This window comes from Fukomys damarensis, unplaced genomic scaffold, assembly GCF_012274545.1.
Source record: "Fukomys damarensis isolate Sample0158 unplaced genomic scaffold, DMR_v1.0_HiC HiC_scaffold_19, whole genome shotgun sequence".
NCBI classification, from domain to species: Eukaryota; Metazoa; Chordata; class Mammalia; order Rodentia; family Bathyergidae; genus Fukomys; species Fukomys damarensis.
The window spans coordinates 67,275,449-67,295,411 of NW_022900931.1; the positions used below are offsets into that span (position 1 = coordinate 67,275,449).

At 50.4% G+C, this 19,963-nt stretch overlaps 1 protein-coding gene and 2 long non-coding RNA genes across 4 annotated transcripts in view; all 3 read right to left on the reverse strand.

Annotated features, from left to right (window-relative positions):
- Positions 1-309: 309 nt before the first annotated feature.
- LOC104857181 lies at positions 310-3,998 on the reverse strand. The gene is made up of 2 exons (XR_004518067.1): positions 2,370-3,998; positions 310-863 (listed from the first exon to the last, which is right to left on the reverse strand). It is a non-coding gene; the product is annotated as an uncharacterized LOC104857181 (long non-coding RNA).
- A 10,202-nt stretch (positions 3,999-14,200) lies between these two features.
- LOC117286920 lies at positions 14,201-15,831 on the reverse strand. 2 transcript variants are annotated; one of them, XR_004518060.1, is made up of 3 exons: positions 15,633-15,831; positions 15,324-15,432; positions 14,201-15,207 (listed from the first exon to the last, which is right to left on the reverse strand). It is a non-coding gene; the product is annotated as an uncharacterized LOC117286920 (long non-coding RNA). The 2 variants fall into 2 exon arrangements; XR_004518061.1 differs by having other exon boundaries at positions 15,324-15,428; positions 15,633-15,830.
- Positions 15,832-18,184: 2,353 nt separating this feature from the next.
- The window catches only part of Rdh13 (retinol dehydrogenase 13), a 9,171-nt gene continuing 7,392 nt past the window's right edge, over positions 18,185-19,963 (reverse strand). The window contains exon 6 of the mRNA XM_010616940.2: positions 18,185-19,619. Coding sequence (XP_010615242.1) covers positions 19,375-19,619 — 245 coding nt within the window. The 3' untranslated portion in view covers positions 18,185-19,374. The remainder of the gene's footprint in view (positions 19,620-19,963) is intronic.

Below are 19,963 nucleotides of genomic sequence, written 5' to 3' on the forward strand. Positions count from 1 at the left end.
AGTGTGACTGTCCAGTCGGGGCGCCTCTGTGACAGAAGAGGTGAAGACGCCACAGACAGGAAGGCTGGATCTCCTGCGTGGGACCACTGAGAAGACTCCAGTGGGAAGATTCAGGGTGGGCTCCAGGGAGTAATCCAATCCGAGACTATGGGGAGGGCCTGAAGGGTCGGTGAAGATGCCCGGGTCCGATACTTTTGTAGCCGATGGACTCTCTCGGGGAACTTCTCTGATGTACTTTTGGACCTGGTGCCTAGAGCTGACAGTGCCTTTTTGTCAGACTTCAAGTTGGGGAAGAAACTAGCTCTTCCATTTTTTTTTTTTTTTTTTTTACAAACAAAGGAAACACAGGCTAAGAAGAGGAAAGGGTGGGTTAGACACTGCGAGGTGAGGGTGTGCCCCACCACATGCTTCTCCGCAACCCCAGGCAGGTGCGGACATTAACCGTGCCTCACGCCCTCTGTCACCCATCCCATCCCTCCACAGTGTGCTACACGGCCCAGGACGCCGTCCCACAGGATCTTTGGGATGGGAACCTGTTCCCTCAGGGTGTCAGGGCCCTTCAGTGGACTTGGGGAGCATGTAAACTCCTGAAGGCATACTTAAGATACTTTTTCATGAAAAGGGTTTAATAGGATATTTGGGGTTGCTATGAAAATATACACGTGATTAATTTTATGAGTTTTCTTCAGTTTAAAGTGTGAGACATCACATCTAAATTTATCCAGTGTGTTCGTTACCTTTCTCTTGTTGCCGAGACAAAATACCCAACACCCAAAGTTGGAGGGGAAGGGGCTTATTCAGCTCACAGTTGTAGAGGGTTCGGTCCATGATCATTTGGCTCTGAGGCTGGGCTGGCAAACAGGCTTCGCAGAGGAGAAACAGCATGGTTCACACAAGGCAGCAAAGGCACCAAAAGGGTCTAACAGCACCCTTCTGCCCCTTTTATCTTATTCAGGCTACCGGGATCAGGGCAGTGCCAAGCCAGTCAGTCATGTGCAAGTGGTTTAGTACCCACACGCCCTTAACCCCAGCACCACACACTCCAGACTCAGCACCTCTGAAAAAGAAAGTCCCCCCTCACCCACATGCGGCTTGGGGCGACTTGGGTCTAAACACGAACCATAATGCCCAGCAATGTATTTCTTAACGTGCCGAACATTCATATTCTGTTGTAATTCATTTGAAAGGATTCAGCTCCAGGAAAGAGACAACCACATTCTGAGACCCACAGTGCCCATGCCCCGGAAAAGCTCTGTCATAACCTCAATAAAAACCAATAGGAAGGAAGAGTAACAGCTGCAATCATATCCAGAGAATGACTGTTACCCTCGACTTAAGACCCCCGCTCCTGATACGCAGAGAGACCACTACTGTCCTGGGCCATTCAACAAATCATGCGGATAAAGGACAAAATATCCAAACACCTTCGGCAGGGAGAAGTAAGAGGCAGGGTGGGCCAACAGCACCCAAGGAAGGATGGAAGTAAACAAACCTGACTGCTGCTCTGAATTTGAGTTTACAAGAATTTCTTAGAACATTTCCAGGGAAGAAAAATGCAAACCCAATTGCTATAATTTTCACAGTGAGGCGGGAGCTCAACTCATGCCTCTCCAAGCAAGGAGCAGAGAGGCATCGAAGCTGATCCCTGTGTCCCTGGAAATACACGGCCGGCTGGTGCTGAAAGAGGTTGGGAAAGTGGCCCTGGGTCCAAGCGGTACTTGGAGCACAGCACCCACAGACACCCAGACCTCTGGACGGAAACAGGTGTGTGCTTCTGTGAGCTGCTCCCTTAGCCATGGCGCTGGAGGGGAAGTGAAGTGTTCACTGCACAACAGCGGCCGGAAGGAAAAAACCTCTGAAGGCCACGTTGCTATGCTCACCTGTCTCATCCCTGGGTTCCTTTCCTCGTCCATCTGGAAGTGTTTGGGGGGTCATACACCCCAAAACACATACAGACTGTGCTAAGGTCACCCTCCAGTGAGGACTCATTTAGCATTGCCTCAGTCACTGGTCCTCTCTTTGGAATAATTAGCATGTCAGTAATTCATAGTAATTATTATGCCACGTGCTGTGCTCAGATTAACATTTCTCTTCCTTACGTTACAAGAAAACTGAGCTATAAGGTGGAAGTTAACTGTCTTTATTTGATTCTCTGCTTTCCTTTTTTGTTTGTTTATGGTTTTTTGTTTTGTTTTGTTTGGCACCGGGGATCAAACTCGGGACCTTGCACCTGTGAAACAGGCGGTGGAACCACTGAGCTAAAACCCCGACTCTCTGCTTTCCTTTTAAGACTTGAAAATCTTTAACATTTGACCCAGTACTGCAAAAACAGAACAACCGAATGCAGAACAGAATGTTAAATTACTTACTGAAGCAGAATCTACTAGGGTTCACCTCGTTATTTCCTTCCCTGGCCCCACATCTGGTGCCTTCACATGGTAAGAGGCATCGGCACGGCATCCTGAATAAGGGTGAGACTGTCCCGCTGGTCACCCTGACGGGCCTGCAGGGACACAACAGCACGGTGACCCCGAAGGGCACAGTCAGGAGTCCTGTGACGCATCCCACATCGGCCCCCAAGCATCTTTAAGACTTCTGGCCTCTTACAACGCCCTTCTGCAGTGAATGATGTTTTGTTGTGAAAGGAAGTAGAGTCAGCAGAACAGACCACGGCCTGCCTTCGTGACTGAAGGATCTGCGGAGTGAAAAGACAGTGGTGGGAGATTAAGACAAAGAGATACAAAAGGCGGAGCCAGGTGGGGCTCTTCCTCCTGATGCGAGAAAAAGACCTCGGGCAAATGCAGCGAGTTTATTTACAGGGGTAGAGATAGGGGGCTGGTCTGTGACAGGAGCCAGGAGAGTAGCTAAAGTCTGCAGGACCTCACGAATGGGCGGGAAGGCGATCCTCTTCCCAGCCAGGCCTTGGTCTGAGACGCCCTCTTGTCTCCTGTTCTCCCCCGGGGGCCCGGCCTCATCTGCAGGAGGCGGCCAGTCAGGCCTGGCTAGCGCAGTGCTCCCAGCAAACCACTTCCGGCTCAGCACAGCCACAGATGATCACAGGGTCAGTCCCACCCATCTCTCCCCTGTCCCCACCAAGCACAGCAGGGTCCACCTGTTCACCGAGAGGGGATGCTGATCTGAAAGCTGGCGTTCCCGTGGGGCAGCTCAGCTGAGAGGGTGCCCGGGACGCTGGGCGAGGGGTGTAACTAGGGAAAGGCCGTGGCGAGGGACTGGAGTGAGTGAGGGATAAACTGGAAAACAGAAAGGAGGAAACAGACACGTGGGGAGGAAAACCACCCAGATAAATGCAGAAACAAGAAACAGATATCTGAGAGAGAAGAGCTGGAAGACAAGAGAAAGAAGACTCTGCTGCTTGGAGAAGCCGTCCGCCAAGAGTACAGATGCTGTCGATGTAGCTCTTCCTTTGTTCCTTACTGACGAACGAGGCCTCTACAGTGTGAAGAAGAGAAGACATGCTGAGGACAAGTGTGTGTGACACCGCACTGACCACCGCGAGGTCCCACGGCTTGGTGAGTCCTGCTCTTCCGGGAGAGCGAGCCCCACGCCTCGCCAGTGCAGGACACACAGACTTCCTAAGTGTCCGTTCTGCCAGAGAACATGGTTGCTGTTAACACTGGAGCTGGATTCTGACAAAGCTGAAGCTGAAAGGGAGGATGTGGTCCTTGCACGGTGGTGGGGGGGCTGTAATAAGGAGAAACTGGGGTGAGAGAGAGATCTGATGCATGAAATACAGAAAAATTGGAAGGAGGGATAGAAAAGCAATTTTATAGACAGAGTCACACAGACTAAAGCAGGAATGAGAAACAGGCATCAGAGAGCGATATCAGACACCAACTAGAAGACAAACAAGAAAAAGCACTGGTGTATGGAGATCCATACCTCCAAGCACAATTATAAAATCTCAAAGGAAATACTAATAAAGAGCAAAATGGGCTGAGGATTTAGCTCAGTGGCAGCGTACCTGCCTGACAAACGCAAGGTCCTGAGTTCGATCCATGGTACCCCCCCCAGAAAAAGCAAAATAAAGATAGATACTAGGAAACAGGAGACGGATCTTTTGCAAAACGATGGAAGATGGAGGGGAGGGTAAGAAAAACAAATTAAGATGTCTTGTATGCACGTACGGACTCTTCACAGTGAACATATATGTGCGTACTGCGAACATGGGCTAATAAAAAAACTAAAACAGCTCAAAAGAATGATGGGACTCTGTATGATCCTGAAACACTGAACACAGAGTCAGTGGGCTGCGTGTCCACGAGAGTCTGTATTTGAGCATTTGGCTGGGGACTAGGAAGGGCCAGCAGGCCTCCCACTGGGGCTCCCCGGTGTCTCACAGGCCTCTTCTGCTCTTCCAGGCGTCCATCAGCAAAGCCATGAGGACTAGCAGGACAAGGGCAGCCAGGCTCAGCCGGACGACATTCCCTGCTCTGTGATCTGGGGAAGAAAGGAAAAGCACTAGAGATAGGGCCACCTGCCTGCAAGTTCACCCAAGGATCATGAAGGTCACAAGTAAACCTCCCAGAATCCAAACAGTATGCTGATTTGGGCAGCTGTCCCTTCCACACTGTCACTATGAGAAGAATGTGTCTTCTGCCACCTGAGCGTGACTGACATATAGTGAATCACACAGCGACGACGCCCAGGCTGTGCACAGTTGGAGAGTAAGGTAAAGACCACACAGGCTCCCTAATCGAAGAGACTGAAAATGATATTTTTTAACCAAAGGGAAGTGACACAAGGTGTCAAATTTTCCCAGGAGCCTAGCATGAACAGGTAATTCAACCTCAACAACCAGGGCAATAAACAGCACCATCGATGAACTGTCCCCGAAACAGGTACGAGATGGAAACGGAAATCCTGCTTCTGGATATTCCCTGCCAAACCAAGATCAGAGAGAAGCAGCACAAATGGGAGACACTACAGCAGTGAAAGACCCTCCCAGCAAGTTTTGACCCATAACTTTTAGTAGCACAGTGTCGAGGCAAAATTAGAAAAATATGCACTGGCCATCCATCCCACATACTCTTCTTTTAAAGAACATGTGGCTGAACCACCCGAGGGTCCGCATTTCTGTGAGAGGTGCAGAGAGAGTAGGTCACTTAGGCTCGGACACTCCATGCACATGTGGTCCCTGTTCATCAGCCGTGGAGAAGCTGCAGCTCTGAATGCACTTGAACTAAACTCAACACTGCACAACAGACCGATATCCCAGGACACATCAGCAAGAGAAGCCTGCCCCGGGCTGGGAATTTAGCTCAGTGGTTTTGCCGCCTGCCTTGCAAGCACAAGGGCCAGAGTTCGATCCTCAGTACAAAAAAAAAAAGAGAAGCTTGCCCCCTAAGAAGGCCTTCTCACAAAAAGTAAAGGATTCCCATTCCAGCAACTGAGCAAGTTTCGATGCAGAAACAAACAAACAACAACAACAACAACAAAAAAAAAATATATATATATATAAACAAGGTAACATGACTGCCACAAAACAATACTTCTATAGGAGCTGAATCCAACCAATAGCAAAATGGACAAGATAACAGACAACCCATCTTTTGGGGGGGTAGTACAGTCCTGCACATCTTGTTTATAGAGCCTCAGTGTCTTTTTTTGTACAGTACATCTTGTTTATACAATACTATAAATTTTGCTGATTGAAATGTACAATATAGGACTGTAGTTTTATGTCCTGTTAAATATTACAGTACTGCATGTAAAAGTTATGCAAATAAAAGCAAAAGCATCAAGGTGGAGTCTCCTTTGTTCTGAATATTGTAATGTTTGTTTATTGAAATAATAGCAGAGAAAATTTTCAAAATTCAGAGAGATATGCTAATAAAAGTACAAGAGACTGTTTTGAACAGCCAAGGTACTTGACCAGAAAAAAAATCCTCCATGTCACACTACTTGAAATGTCAAGAGTACAGAATAAAGGAAGAATCTTCAAAGCTCCAGAAAAAATACCAAGTCACTTATCAAGGTAACTAATTTCTCAGCAGAAACACAAAGGGCTAGGAGAGCAAAGAAAGAAGTATTTCAAAGCCCGAAAGAAAAAAAAACCACCATAGCAAATTACTGTATCCTGCAAAGCAATTTTTCAGAATTGGAGAAACACTTTCCAAGATAAACATAAACAAAGGAAATTCATGATGACTAAACCAGCATTGCAAAACATACAGGAATTCTACACATAGAAGAGGAAGAGAGCATAGAGAAAAATAAATCTCATTAGAAGAGTACATGAGAGTCCAGGCGTGGTAGTGCATGACTGTAATCCTCCCAGGACTCAGGAGGATGAGGCACAAGGATTGCTGTCATTCAAGGCCAACCTGGGCTACATAGTGAGTTCAAGGTCAGCATGAACTAAATATCAAGACCTTGTCTCAAAAAAAAAAAATAGAGGAGTACATGAGCAAGTGAGAATTAGAAAAGAATCAAAGCAAATCCCAACTATGCTGCCTTCAAGAAACACATCTCGGTGGCAACACATACATAGACTGAAAGTGAAAGGATAGAATATTATATTGCATAAAAATGGAATTAAAAAGCAAGCAGGAATAGCTACATTCATATCTGGTAAAGTAGACTTCAAGCCAAAATTCTAATTACAGACAAAGACATACTGCATATTAGTAAAGGGAACAACCCACCAACGAGATATAACACTTGCACCTACAAAGAAGATACAACAATGGTACAACTGATTTCATCTTTAATAGTGCTACTTGATATAAAAGAAACATAGGCACCAAGACAATAATAATGGGTATCTTTAACTCAACTCTGACCGATAGATACATCATCCAGAAAAAAATCAACACAGAAACATCATAATTAAACTATATTCGAGATCAAATAAACTTATCAGACATATACAGAATATTCCATCCAAAAACAGAGGAATAAACATTCTTTTCAGCAGCTCATAGAATTTTCTCAAAAATAGGGCCAGGGATGTGGCTCAGTGGCACTGCACCTGCCTTGCAAGCACAAGGTCCTGAGTTTAATCCCCAATATAAAAAAAAAAATCATAGACCATATTAGACCATAAAGCAACACTTAATAATACCAAAAAATTAAAGTCATTGCTTGCATCTTGTCAGATCACACCAGAATGAAACTAGAAATCAACAGGAAAAAACAATAGAAATTATAAAAACACATGCAGATTGAATAATATACACCCAAAAAGTCAGTAAGTACATGAGTTACTACATATTAAAATATCAAAGCAATTACAAACAAGTGTTCTAATAATGCATCTCAAGTCCTTAGAAAAGCAGAAACAACCCACACTAAAATCACTAGAAGGAAAGAAATAATAAAGATCACAGTTTAAATTATAAAATGAACTTGAAAGAATAATAAAATAATACATACAACAACGTGGTTCTTTATAATGATTAACAAGAACTCTTAGCCAAAGTAACCAAGAGTGTGTACCCAATTTAATAAAATTAGAGGTGAAAAGACAATGTTATAAAAGTTACTACTGAAATTCAGAGAATCATCAGTGAGCATTTTGAAAACTTATATTCCAGTAAATGAGAAAATCTAGAAGAAATAATTTCCTACACACATCGGATGTACAACATGAACCAAGAGTATATAAAAAACTTAAAACAGATCAACAACAACCAGTGAAACAGAAGCAGTAATAAAGTCTCCCAACAAAGAAGAAAAGCTCAGGTTATTCTAATAGAGATTTAAATATCAGCCTCTGTTCCCTTCCAGGCATCTACAAGGACAAACCGTCCCTGACTGCTCACCCAGGTCCCCAGGTGGCCCCGGGAGGAATCATGACTCTCCTGTGTCAGGCGCCTCACTTTTATGCCAACTTCATTCTGTGCAGGGACAGAGGAGCTTCCCTTCCCCAGGTCTGCTTACACCAGGCCATGCTCGCTCCTCATCTCCCCCAAGAGCCTGGCCGAAGGTGGCACCTACATGTGCTATGCATCTCGGAGAGTGAACTCCTGCCTCTGGTCCCTGCCCAGCAACCCCCTTGACCTTTCCTTCCCCGATGAGTGAAGTCTGCTACTGGCAGCCTCGTCTCCATCCTGGGACAGCCTGTGTGCCCGAGGAGGAGGCTTCAGCGTAGGTGTGAGAACCACTTCCTGTGTGGCAGTGATGTGCTGGGGACGTATGTCATGCCAGGGCCTCACCTTACAGGGATCGGGTTGGAGTCTTTACTCAGGACTCCTGGGTCCTGCACCTGTTTGTCTCCTAGCAAGTCGGGGACGTTGGCCTGTGCGAGTGGCCCTGACCACCGAGTCCAGAGAGGACACTATAGGGCCGGGGATTTAGCTCAGTGATTCTGCTGCCTGCCTCGCAAGCTTAAGGACCTGAGTTCAATCCCTGGTACCAAACAAACAAACAAACAAACAAGAATAACCCCATTATCATTCCAGTCTGAACTGAGACAAGGATGAAACTGGGAAGAAATCCACTGCTAGATAATTTACAGGGTCACAAAGAAAACACACTGGTGTTATTTCCCACGACCCAGGCGGTGGCTGGATGAGCACAGGGAGGGCGGGAATCTGCCTTAGGAGGTGCATCCCAGAGTCCACCGCCACCTGTCTGAGGACCCTGGAACAGAGTCAGCAGAGGGAACAGATTCTGACAGATAGGGGCAGGGAGAGAGGGTGGGGTGTGTGATCCAGAAAACCGGAACCAGCGAGGTGGACACTAATGCAAAGGGACAGTATCCTGGGACCATCCCTCACCTGTCACCGTCAGCTCCAACGACGCACTGAGCCCTGCCCAGGCTTCTCGCTTCCAGTAGACACAGTGGTACGTCCCGCATTCGTGCGCACCACCTTCCGGAAGAGGAACTCGACCACACCTTGGGCTCCCTCTGAGCTGATGTCGTGCCACATGTCACTGGGTTCCCCGTGAAACAGGTACAACCTTGTCACCCCTGGAGGGACCCTGCAGAAGATGCTCACAGAGCTGCCACTGGGGTCACAGCTCCTGGCTCTGCTCAGATGGAGCTGGGAGGGTGACCCAGGGAGGAAGAGAACAACAATCCAACTCATCCGGTTTCAGAAAGCGCACGCCTCACTCCGGGGGTGCTGGGGCAGCACTTGCCAGGAAGAAGACAGAGACCAGAATCAGAGCTGTGGCCCTCCCCGTGCCACCTGGGGATGAACCCTCAGGGCGACTTTGTCAGCTCCACTGTCCCTGCTGCCCTGGGTCAAGCAGACATGTGTCCTTGCACCGCTGTGCAGGTCTTCTGTCTCCCTGCACATGAGCCCCAGCCCCTTCCCCACCCACATCCTCTCCCGGAAACCTGCTCAATGCGCCGTTCGCCTCTGCCCACAGCCCACAGCCTGCGGGGGATCTGCTGTCATCGGAGACTCCTGAGCGCCGGTCTGGTCCACACGGCCTATGGCCCTGGCACTCGGGACTGCGTCCTCACGCGTGCCCCTCACGGCCGTGGTCAAGGCCGCGTCAGCACCATCAGCTCCTCTGCCCACAGCTCGGCGTCCTCACCGTGGCTCCAGCCCCCCGCCCTCAGGACACCGCCCACTGTCACACTCCCTAACCTGCAGCTGTCCCCAGCACAGCATGTGCCCTTCCACCCTCCCAGCACGGCACAGGATCCAGCGGTAAATGATCCAGCGAGTCCGGCTCGCTGTTCTTCATCTGCAGGGCAGGGGCATCGCGGCGCTCAAAACCCTGTCCCAGGAACATAGCATCTGGGCCCTCGGCCAGGGCTCAGAATGACTGCGTGAAGTAGAAATGAGTCTGCCTTTTAGAGGGGCTGCTTGCAAAATACGACGTGCACCGTGTAAAATGTGACCGTGACCTGGGAATACACCTGTGAGCGGCGGAATACAATGAATGGTACCAGCAAATAGCAATTTTACCTGAGTCCTAAAGGAGAAGAGCCCACTTCTGGACCTCTACGCATGGCATCTTCACCAAGCAACAGCCTGCTGTTTTGTCATTTCAGAATGAGGAACTAGGTCTTAGTGGAAAAAAAAAACTGGTTCCTAAAGGTCAGAGAATCAAGAGGCTGAAGTCTGCATTTTACTTCAAATCCATCTCTTGGACAGCACCCCTTGAGCTGACCTCGCAGAGGTGACAGCAAATGGAAAAAGACAGGATACACCAAGAAACGATGGTGCGCACCCCGAGGGGGACTTGGGCCCTGTGGACTTGTCCCCAGCCCGGTGTCTGCATTTGGCACGTCCACGTCAGCACGATTAACACCCGGGGTGATGCCACCCCAAAATGACACAACAGGGAACAGTGCAGCCGGCAGGGCAGGGCAGGGCTGGGCTCGGCCGGCTCCTCCGGGTCAGCTCAAGACCTCGGGCTCCTCCCACCCCGGCCCAGCCTCAAGCAGAGCCCCAGGACTGAAGGGAGGGGAACTCACCGCTGTGGGCCCAGAGCCCCAGGTCCAGAGCAGACACTGAAACACAGAGACCTGGTGAGAGGCGTCCGCCTGGGACCCAGGGACCCCGGGACCCCAACCCTGGGCTCATCTTCCCCCCTCCCGCCACCCTCCTCGCTCCCCTCAGTGCTCACCAAGTCCGAGCAGCAGAGCCATCCCAGGGGGCATGGCGCCTCCTCAGCAGGTCCACAGCGCTCCGCTCCGCTGGCGGTCACACCGGCCAAGGGGACTCACCGGGACGGGATGGGCGGCCTGGGCCCGACTCCGGGTCACAGGGCGATGACACCAGCTGCCGGGCAGAAGGGGCACTGCTCCAGCGCAATGCCGGGCCCTGCCCCTAACTGGACTGGGCCTGAATTCCTCTGCGGGTTTCCGGCTTCCAAAGCTGGCGCTGTCCCTGCCTTTGGTGCTGAAAGGAGATGTCCCAGAAACACAAGTGACCCCAGCCTGGACCTGGAGCAGGGCACCCGCAGGCACCCAGACCTGCTGCTGGAAATGAGGGTGTGCTGCCGTGCACAACTGAGAGCCTGGGGCACCTTTGAAATAACAATTCACAAGGTCAGTGCAGGCTAGGGGCCTCTGCTCACCCTCTTTTCCCTGGTTTCATCACCCCCTCCTTGGTGAGAACTGTTTTATCACACCCCGAAAATCCCAGAGATCACACCCGTGTCTTCCGATTTTGGTTCAGCGTCACCCTGCAGCGAGTTCTCATTTACCATTACTTCAATCGTCTGCCTCCCCACCTTGGAGCACGTAACTGACACATCGTGCCTGCGATTAACTGCCCTTTTCACAACAACAGTATCTCCTATCACGCTGGAAATCGAGCTACAAGCTGAAATGATGTCTTCATTTTTTTCTGTTTTCCTTCCAATGCTCTGAAAACCAAGTCACTTATCCTAGTTCTGAAAAAACTAAACTCTTGAGTGTAGGACCAAACACTGACTCTTTGAGGCAATCACCTTCCATGCCCCCACATAGCATAGTTTAGAGTCCGTGAGAGTCACACATCACTGACCCTAAGACAGAGACCGTCATGAAAGTTCTGCCCTGTGCCTGAGTCAAACCATCTTTTTTACTTCCCTGCCATTAAATCACTCTTCTACCGTGAATAATCATTTGTCCTGAAAGGAACAGGAGATCTCTAAATGGCAGAACAGACTATGCTGCTCTTCACAGCTCAGAAGGATGACCGCATCCGTTTCCCACATCCCTACCGCCCAGGTACAGCATACCAGGTCCACGTGCTCCACCAGCCTTGCACTTGCCAGGCAGGCCCCCGAACTGCTGAGCTAAATCCCTGGATATTTGCTTTTATTTTTTTTTTTAACTTTTTTTGTAAAACATTTCACTATGTAATTGAGGTGGTCTTGAACTCCCTGTGTAGTCGAGGCTGGCCTCAGATTCACAGCAATCCTCCTCAGTGCTGGGATTACAAACGTGCACCACCACACCTGGCTCTACTAACTTTTATTTTTGACTTAGTAAGCTTTTCATTTCTAGGATTTCAACTGGAGGCTAACAGCTATTACTATTTTGTTGTTGTTTGTTTGTTTTTTTTTTGAGACAGGGTCTCACTACATAGTTGAGACTAACCTGGACCTCACTATGCAGCCCAGGATGGTCTGAAACTCACAGCGATCCTGCCTCAGCCTCCCGAGTGCTGGGATTACAGGTGTGCACCACCACGCCCGGCTATTACTATTTTAATAGAAAATTTTCATTGCATTATTCTTTCATATCTTGCATTATCTTCCTTACTTCATTGTGTTATTTGTATCCTCTTTTATTCACTGATCATTTCCCCTTTGATAAGACTGGAATCAGTTACTGTAGAAATGTTAACTTTTGGAAGAGTCTTATTGCCTTTTTTCAGATGTCTCAAGTATCTATCAAGACTGCACATCTGGGCCAGGTGTGGTGGCCCACACCTGTAATCCCAACACTGGGGAGGCTGAGGCAGGAGGATGGCTTTGAGTTCGAGACCAGCCTGGACTACACAGTGAGACCCTGTCTCAAAAAACCAAAATACCCATTTGTATAAGGGCCTCTTGGGGGCAAGCTTCTGATGGTGTGCTGCGTCATTCTGAGTTTACTTCTAAGTGGATTTTACTGCATATTTCGCCTGTGGATTCTTTCTTTGTGATCAGTGGGAGTCAACACAGTACACACTGTGTCAGAGCCTGAGTGAACCTTTCTCTGCCCATCTCACAGGAGCTGGGGTCTCTGGGCTAGGGTCAGTGTGTGTGCTATAAACAGGAGCATCTGAGTGGCCCTCTGTGAATACGATTTTGTTTGTGAAAAGCAGCCTGAAAGGTTGTGGGTATGACCTAAACTTGGGTCCTGTTGTTAAGTGTGGTGTTTACAAAAGTTCAGTTGTTTCTCCCTTCTCTTGCTGTGAGGGTGAAGGATTAGAAACGGGACTTCCAGCTGTGCCTCCCTGAGGCCTGTTCATTGGCTGAGGGCTCTTACTTCCCTTATTTAAACTGAAGTAGATGCCCCATTCTGAGAGGGCTGTGTCATGGCTCAAGCAAGGAGCAATTTCTCTCAAGTGGGTTGGAGGCATAGTTCACAGACCCAGATAAACTAGTGCCTGCCTCAGTCCCAGTGCTGCTCAGAAGGAAGCCAGTAAACAATCAGCAGTCCCCAGATATAAACAAACTTGATCTAGCAATACAGGAAAAATCCAGATCAAAACACCACAACCAACAGAGGTTTTTGTTTGTTTGTTGTTGATTTTTTAGACAGGGTCTCCCTATGTAGTGGAGACTGACCTAGAACTATGTAGCCCAGGCTGGTTTCAAACTTACAGCAATCCTCCTGCCTCGGCCTCCCGAGTGCTGGGATTACAGGCATGTGCCAAAACACCCGGCTCAGACATAGGGGTGTACACCTGTAATTCTAGCATTCTTGGAGGCCGAGACAGAAAGACTTCAACCCCAACCTGGACAATTTAGTATTTAGTGAGAGCCTGTCTCAAAATAAAATTTTTATAATGTAAAGGGCTCAGGATGTAGCTCAGTGAGAAAGCCCTGAGTTTGATTCCCAGTACTGCAAAATAATCACATCTATAGCCATAAGAAAGGAGCAAAGATAGTATACAATACACCACAACATTAAAGATAAGTAAAACATCATAACAAAGCAAGGAAAAGGAATCGAAGAACCGATGTGGAAAAGCAAAAACATTAGAAGATAAAATTCGATCATCAGACAAGAAAATCAGAACAGTAAAGCATTGTTGTATTTTTAAAATTAAAAGTGTGAAGGGCCAGGGATTTAGCTCAGTGGTTCCACCGCCTGCCTCGCAAGAGCAAGGACCCAAATTCGATCCCAGGTACAAATAAATAAATACATAAAAGAGAAAGTGTGTGTGGGGGGATGAGAAACGTAAGAAAGAAAATTAAAAAGCTGACAGATGAGGAAAAGAAAGCGGGGGTGGGGGCAGAAAACCAAAGACCTGGGAATCCCTCCTGGACAGGTGTCGCGAGGCGCGACGTCAGGATCCTGCCAGCAGGTCCTAAACCTGAAAGGACGAGGACGGAGAGACGGGAAGCACTTCTCTTCTCAAGTTCCTTGCTTGCTTTATTACAGAACCTCTTCCTTTTATACTCTCCAGCTGCACGGGAGCGAGGGCTGCACGGGAGCGAGAGTACCGCCCACACATTCCAGAGGGAAACAACAACAACCATTATGGGTTACATCTGCTACCAGCTGAACTCGCCCGTGGCTATGGGCGAGAGCCGGCGAGGTGACTCAAAGGTCAATCATGGCTAGGCCTGTGTCAAGGCTCACCATAATGGCTCGCCATAATTCCCCCATCTCTCTTTGATAGCATGAAGAATGCTAGCAATAGGCCGTTCATCATGCATCAGCCATGGGACCTCTGTCTTAGGCGGCAGAAGTCTGACAGGGAGGTGGACAACGAAAGCCGCCGCAGACAGGCGCTCTGCGGGGCAGGCTTCTTTGGGTTAGAGAAACGCAGCTTCTCCAAACTCCCTCCCGCCACGCACGCAGCAGCACCGCGGCCTCTCCGCGCCCCTCGGCGGCCGCGCGGACAGAGCGGGAGGAGCCCACGGTGCCGGCTGGGACCCCGGCCCTGCCCTCGGGGAGGCGGAGATCTGTGCGACGCCGTGAAGACGCCTCCCGTCCCGTCCCTTCCCCTCCTCGGATTTGGTCGGCGGCGAGCAAAGGAACCGAAGTGGCCGGAAACAAAAGCACGGGTCGCACCGGGCACGGGCGGACTCGGCGAGCCAGGTCCCTCCGCCCGGACGCCTTCCGGAAGACACGGCGATCAAAGGCCACAGACCACGACGCCGAGGCCGGAAACCGGGGAGCTACTGACACCTAGCGGGCGGAGGCCAGAACGCAGCCCTACGCCAAACCAGGCACAGTACGGTCCTCGCCCTGGGTCCGGTCCCAGGCGACCTGAAAAATAATGCAAGTGGGAAGGACATTATTGCTTTCTCCACATGAGTGGCTTAGGGCAAGAAGACGATGGTCGCGACTGCTGCTGTCCTGTGAGGCTCCACAACACGGTTACTCTAGGAGAGGCTGCTGGAGTCATTTCCTGGAGGACGGGCGCTCACTGAGGTGAGACGCGTGCTCCGTGGGCAGCCTGGAGAAGTGTGCAGGGGCAGGACGCCCTGAAGGCTCCGGTAACAGTGCTCAGGTGCGCTGTCTCCCGGGGCGGAGGGTGCAGGCACAGTCACTTTGCTGGTTGTCTCAGGTACCTTTGGGGGTCATGACACACGGGTCTAGGTGTGGAGGTGTGTGCTGTGTCACGAGTGCTGGAAACCAAGGGGCACGCCACAATGTAAGTAGCGGTGTACATAGTAGTGACCCCTTTGGACAAATGTCCAGCTCCTTCAAATGTTTAACAGTTGGGATTACATGTGGCACACACCTGTGATCGCAGCACTTGGGAGGCTGAGGCGAGATCACCATGATTTGGAAGCCGCCATGGGCTACATAGTGAGTTCAAGGCCAGCCTGAACTACATAGCATGACCCTGTCTAGGAAAAAAAAAAGTTAAACATAAGGTCACAATGCAGCTGGACCGTTCCATTCAAGCATATACCGAGCGAATTTTTGGAGGCTCGTTTTGTTTTTGTGGCAGGGCTTGATAACAACTGACTCTCTTAGTTACTTTCTCATGACTGAGCTACACTGCTGACACCCACAAGTTAGAGCAGGTAAGTTTATTTTGGCTCACGGTTTGTAGAGGTCTCAGTCCACCGTGGGCTGGCTCTATGGCAGGGGCACGGAAGGCAGGAAGTAGCAAGACTTCCTTCTTTTTTCTTTTCCCATCCAGGCAACAAGCCTATTGGTTGGAGCCACCCACACCCAGGGTAGGGCCTCCCTCTTCAGGAAATCCACCATCCACAGAGAACAACCCACTATCACACACCCATGACCCAGCTACCTCCCAAAGGCCCCACCATCCGCTCATGAGGCTTTGAGGGGACATCTAGATACAAGCCATAATGATGATTGTGCCCATTATGTATTTCTGATAAACTGAGCTGGTGCTTTGGGGTGACTTGCACATTTCTTGTTCAATTTGCTCCATTTGATGATGTGGATTGCTATTGTCGCGCTTTTTAATGCAAGCACGCCCTCTTGTGCCCGTGTAATGAACTACAACCCAATTAACCACGGGGAAAATTCGGTAACTGACTGAGGCCGCCCTGTGCTGGTGATTAGTTCCATCTCATCTACTTTGCAGCCCAGAAATGGGCAGGCCCACTTATATCAGTGGTTCTAAGCCACAGGTGATTTGGCCCTCAGGAGACAATTGGCAATGCCTGGGGACCACGTTGGTTATCACACCTGGAGGGTGATCACTACTGGTAAGAGTATCTAGCGTGGATAGGACTGGGGTGCTGCTAACCACCCTACAATGCACAGACCAGCCCCCCCACAGCCAAGAAGGGCCCAGCCCTGATACTGAGTCCAGTCCATCACCTCGGCTCCCCTGGGGCATCCCTGACCGTTAAAGTGAGCACATGACAAAGGACCCCATCAGGCTGAAATAAACAGAAGTGCCTTCTCTCCCTTGCTTGTTACAGTTCATATCTAAGATGTCTCCCAAAGCTTCATGCACTCCAGGTGGGGCCTTGGGAGTGCCCAGGTCAGGAGCGTGTGAAGTGGATTAGTCTGCCAGTTGGTCCAGCGTAGTTCTGGGTGTGGACAGCGCCATCCAATAAGCCGCAGTGGGGGCTCTGGCACCAACCTCGCTTTCTCTCCGTGATTAACCACCCACGAAGCATCTTCCGTGTTGGGTTCTCAACCTGTTTATTGCTCTGCCCCAAGTTCCTCTCTGCTCGTATTTTTTTTTCTTCTCTCGTCTCTTCTAAGGGTGCGGCTAGGTCTGCATCACCCCAAAGTCTTCCTGGCTGATAGAAATCAGCATTTGTGGTACTTGGGGTTCTCACTTCAGGAAAGGAAGCAGATGTTGGTTGAGGTTTGTGGTTAGGATCAGCCACATTTCACACATCCACAAAAACGATAAATCCCCGCGTGATCAGCTGCTCTGCTGACCTGGCTTCACCCCGAACTAAGCACCAACTCCAGACTGTGGCTGTGGGAGGACATGAGTTCAACTCCTCTCTACTAAGACACAAGTAAAATGCAAGAGGTGACCGACACACTACAGTGAACGTTTATGCAAAAGAATGATTACAGTAAAAGACACATTGCCTTAATTTCACCCAAAACCCTCCTCCTCACTTTGAAACTAATCCCATGGTCCTTGCCACTTTCTGATGTGGCTCTGAAAGTCCACTTCCCAGAGTGGCTTTACAAGGTGTGATCAAAAGTACGGTGAATGCTGCTGCAGGGCACCACACAACAGAAACACTGTCCTCACTCGCCCTATTCACTGAATCTGGCACCATTGTGACATCCGGCTCTTCCCCAGAGCCAAACCGACCACGAAAGGCAAATGTTTTAAACCAACTCAGGACATCAAGGCAGCCAGTAGAAGCGTTCCTGAAACTTGTCCTTCCATGTCCCCAGTGCAAAATACACACATTTAGACAGAGGGTAGACATAGAAAATAGGAAAAATAGGCGAGGTGACAGATAGACAACAGAGAGCTATAAAAGACGGACTGACAGATAAGCGGGGACGGACAGACAGGTACTCTCTTGCTGTGGTGGGCTGGCTCTTAGCACGTCCACACGATTCCCACCTCCTGGAATAGTCCTCTCTTTTTCTGGTACCGGGGATCAAACTCTGGTCCTTGTGTGCTTGCAAAATAGCCCCATTTTTTTTAGCTGGGCCTGACACTTGGTCCTAACCGGTGGAATACAGCAAGTAATTCACACGGTCGTTGTGTGACTTGGTTTCCCCTAGGTGACTGTCAGCTGGATGCTCCTGGGGCAGCTGCCTCATAGTTGTTGGATGTCAGATGCCACCTCCCATGCCTGCTCTGGGGTCAGAAGCAGTCCTAGGCCTCCCAGGACACTCACAGGGAGAGGACAACAGGGGGCAGGAGCACAGGGAGGTGCCCATCACTGGGGGAGAATAGGAAGCTTCCTGCCGGTCAGCTCACCCCAAAACACCCTCGGCCACTCTGGTCTGATGTGGCAACAGAAAATGAGCACAATTCACAAAAGCTAAACCCCGAAGTGGCCTGCATGTCCATCGACAGGAGTGCACAGAGAGAATGTGGCATTTACATTCTGTGGAGTACTACTCTGCCGTAAAGAAGGGTGCGAGGCACCTGTGGGGAAGGGGTGCAACTGGAGACCACATTAAGTGAAACATCGGACGCGGGCTTAAACATCACACTGTTCCACTCATTTAATAAACCAGACAAAATATAATAGGAAGATCTTTTGCAAGGGGGAAGGGCACCAGGAGTTGGACGGAGGGCTGGAAGGGAGGACAAGATGGAAGAACGAAGAGGTGTGTGTCCGTGCATAGCCGCCCTGTGAGGAATGTGATCATTCTGTCCTGCAACACGTACTAATTTTTTTAATGAAAAAAAAGAGAGAAAGAAAATGAGCTGCATTTATAAAGCTCCAGGCAGCCGTCCAAGGCCCCTCCCTGGCACCATGACAGCCAGTGGCCCCGCGTCCAGCGGTCCGTGCTGTGCTCAGGACGCTGCCCAGCACCCGCTCCCGGCAGCCAGGCGCCTCTTCATCCTGGCTACTCAACGCTCTGGAGCAGCCCTTCGCGGCCCAGGCAGGAGCCCCCTGCCCTCGCCCTGGCCCTCGCCCTCACCCTCGCCCTGCGGCTCCCATCTCCAGTCTGGAAGGCTGCATGGGCTGCCTTGGCGCTGTCTAAGTCAGTGTCCTAGCTCCCAAGAGTAGGTACCCTGGGTGTGCGCGCCTCTCACTTCCCCACAACCCGTGACTCAGGGAGGTTTGCGGTTTTTATTATCAAGGAGCACAATGGAGAGCCTGAGGCTAAAATTACCACAGGAACGGGAGGGAAGGAGGCATCCCAGGTGATCACAGTCCACGCCGTCCTCCGCGACACAGTGACAGGCCAGGGTCTGTGACAGCCCTCCTTGGTGGAAGCCAGCACCGTGGCCGGGCTCTGGCAGAGGCCCTCAGTAAACTGTGAACTGCAAGAAGGCAGCGGTGCCCCCACCCAGGCCCAAGAGGCACTCGTTACAGTGCACGCTGTACAGTGGCAGGCCCAGGCTCCAGGACACAGGCACACCCGGCCCCAGTCCCGTAAGTCAGGTGCCCGCCTATAGTCCACTCTGCACCTACAGCTACCAGAGATGGCGCCAACACGGCCACTGGAGGACCCTTAAGTTCACGTGCACCACACCGCCCCTAGACAGGCATGGTAGTCCTGAGGCCAACACTGGCCCTAGAGGAAGGTGGTCCCTGGTCTTGAGGCTCAAGAGATCCATTCTGAGCCCTAGTGGGTAAAAAAGGCATGGCTGTCAGCATCCTTGATCTTGCAGCTCTGTCCTGGAAAACCTGTCCCAGAGGTTACCTGGGGCATGACTGTCCCTTCGCAGGGGACTTGTGGGACATGTCCAAACCCACTAGGCGAGCACTTTCAGCCCAAAGCCTCTGGGCTACCTCCTCATCCTCAGCCTCGGGGGCTGGTGCCACCTCTTTGAGTCCATCGAAGTACTTTCCAGAAACACCTTGCAGCTCCTCCGCCACAGCCAGGTAGGTGCTGGGCTGGGCCGCCAGCTGGGGGCTCTTGACTAGCAGCCAGAAGACAGGCCCTGCAATGAGCCCAGAGACTTCAGTCCACACACACCCCGGAGGATACAGAGCCCAGCTCCACCCTCTAGGAGACCCACCCCGGGGGCCAGAAGCCGCCCGCATGGCCTTCACCCCGTGGTTTCCTCCACCAGGCAGAGCCTTCCACACGCAGGGACCGGCCCAAAGGCTGCCTCCCCCAGGAAGCCTGCCTGGCTTTCCCCAGGGAAGTGGAAGCCCTTACTCCTCCAGTCAGGCCAAGACCCCATCTACCCCATCTGTCCTTAAAATAAAATTTTACTTATTGAATCCACCTGGTCGCAGTCACAGCTTATTATTCTTGTTTTTTTTTTTTTTTTTTTTTTTT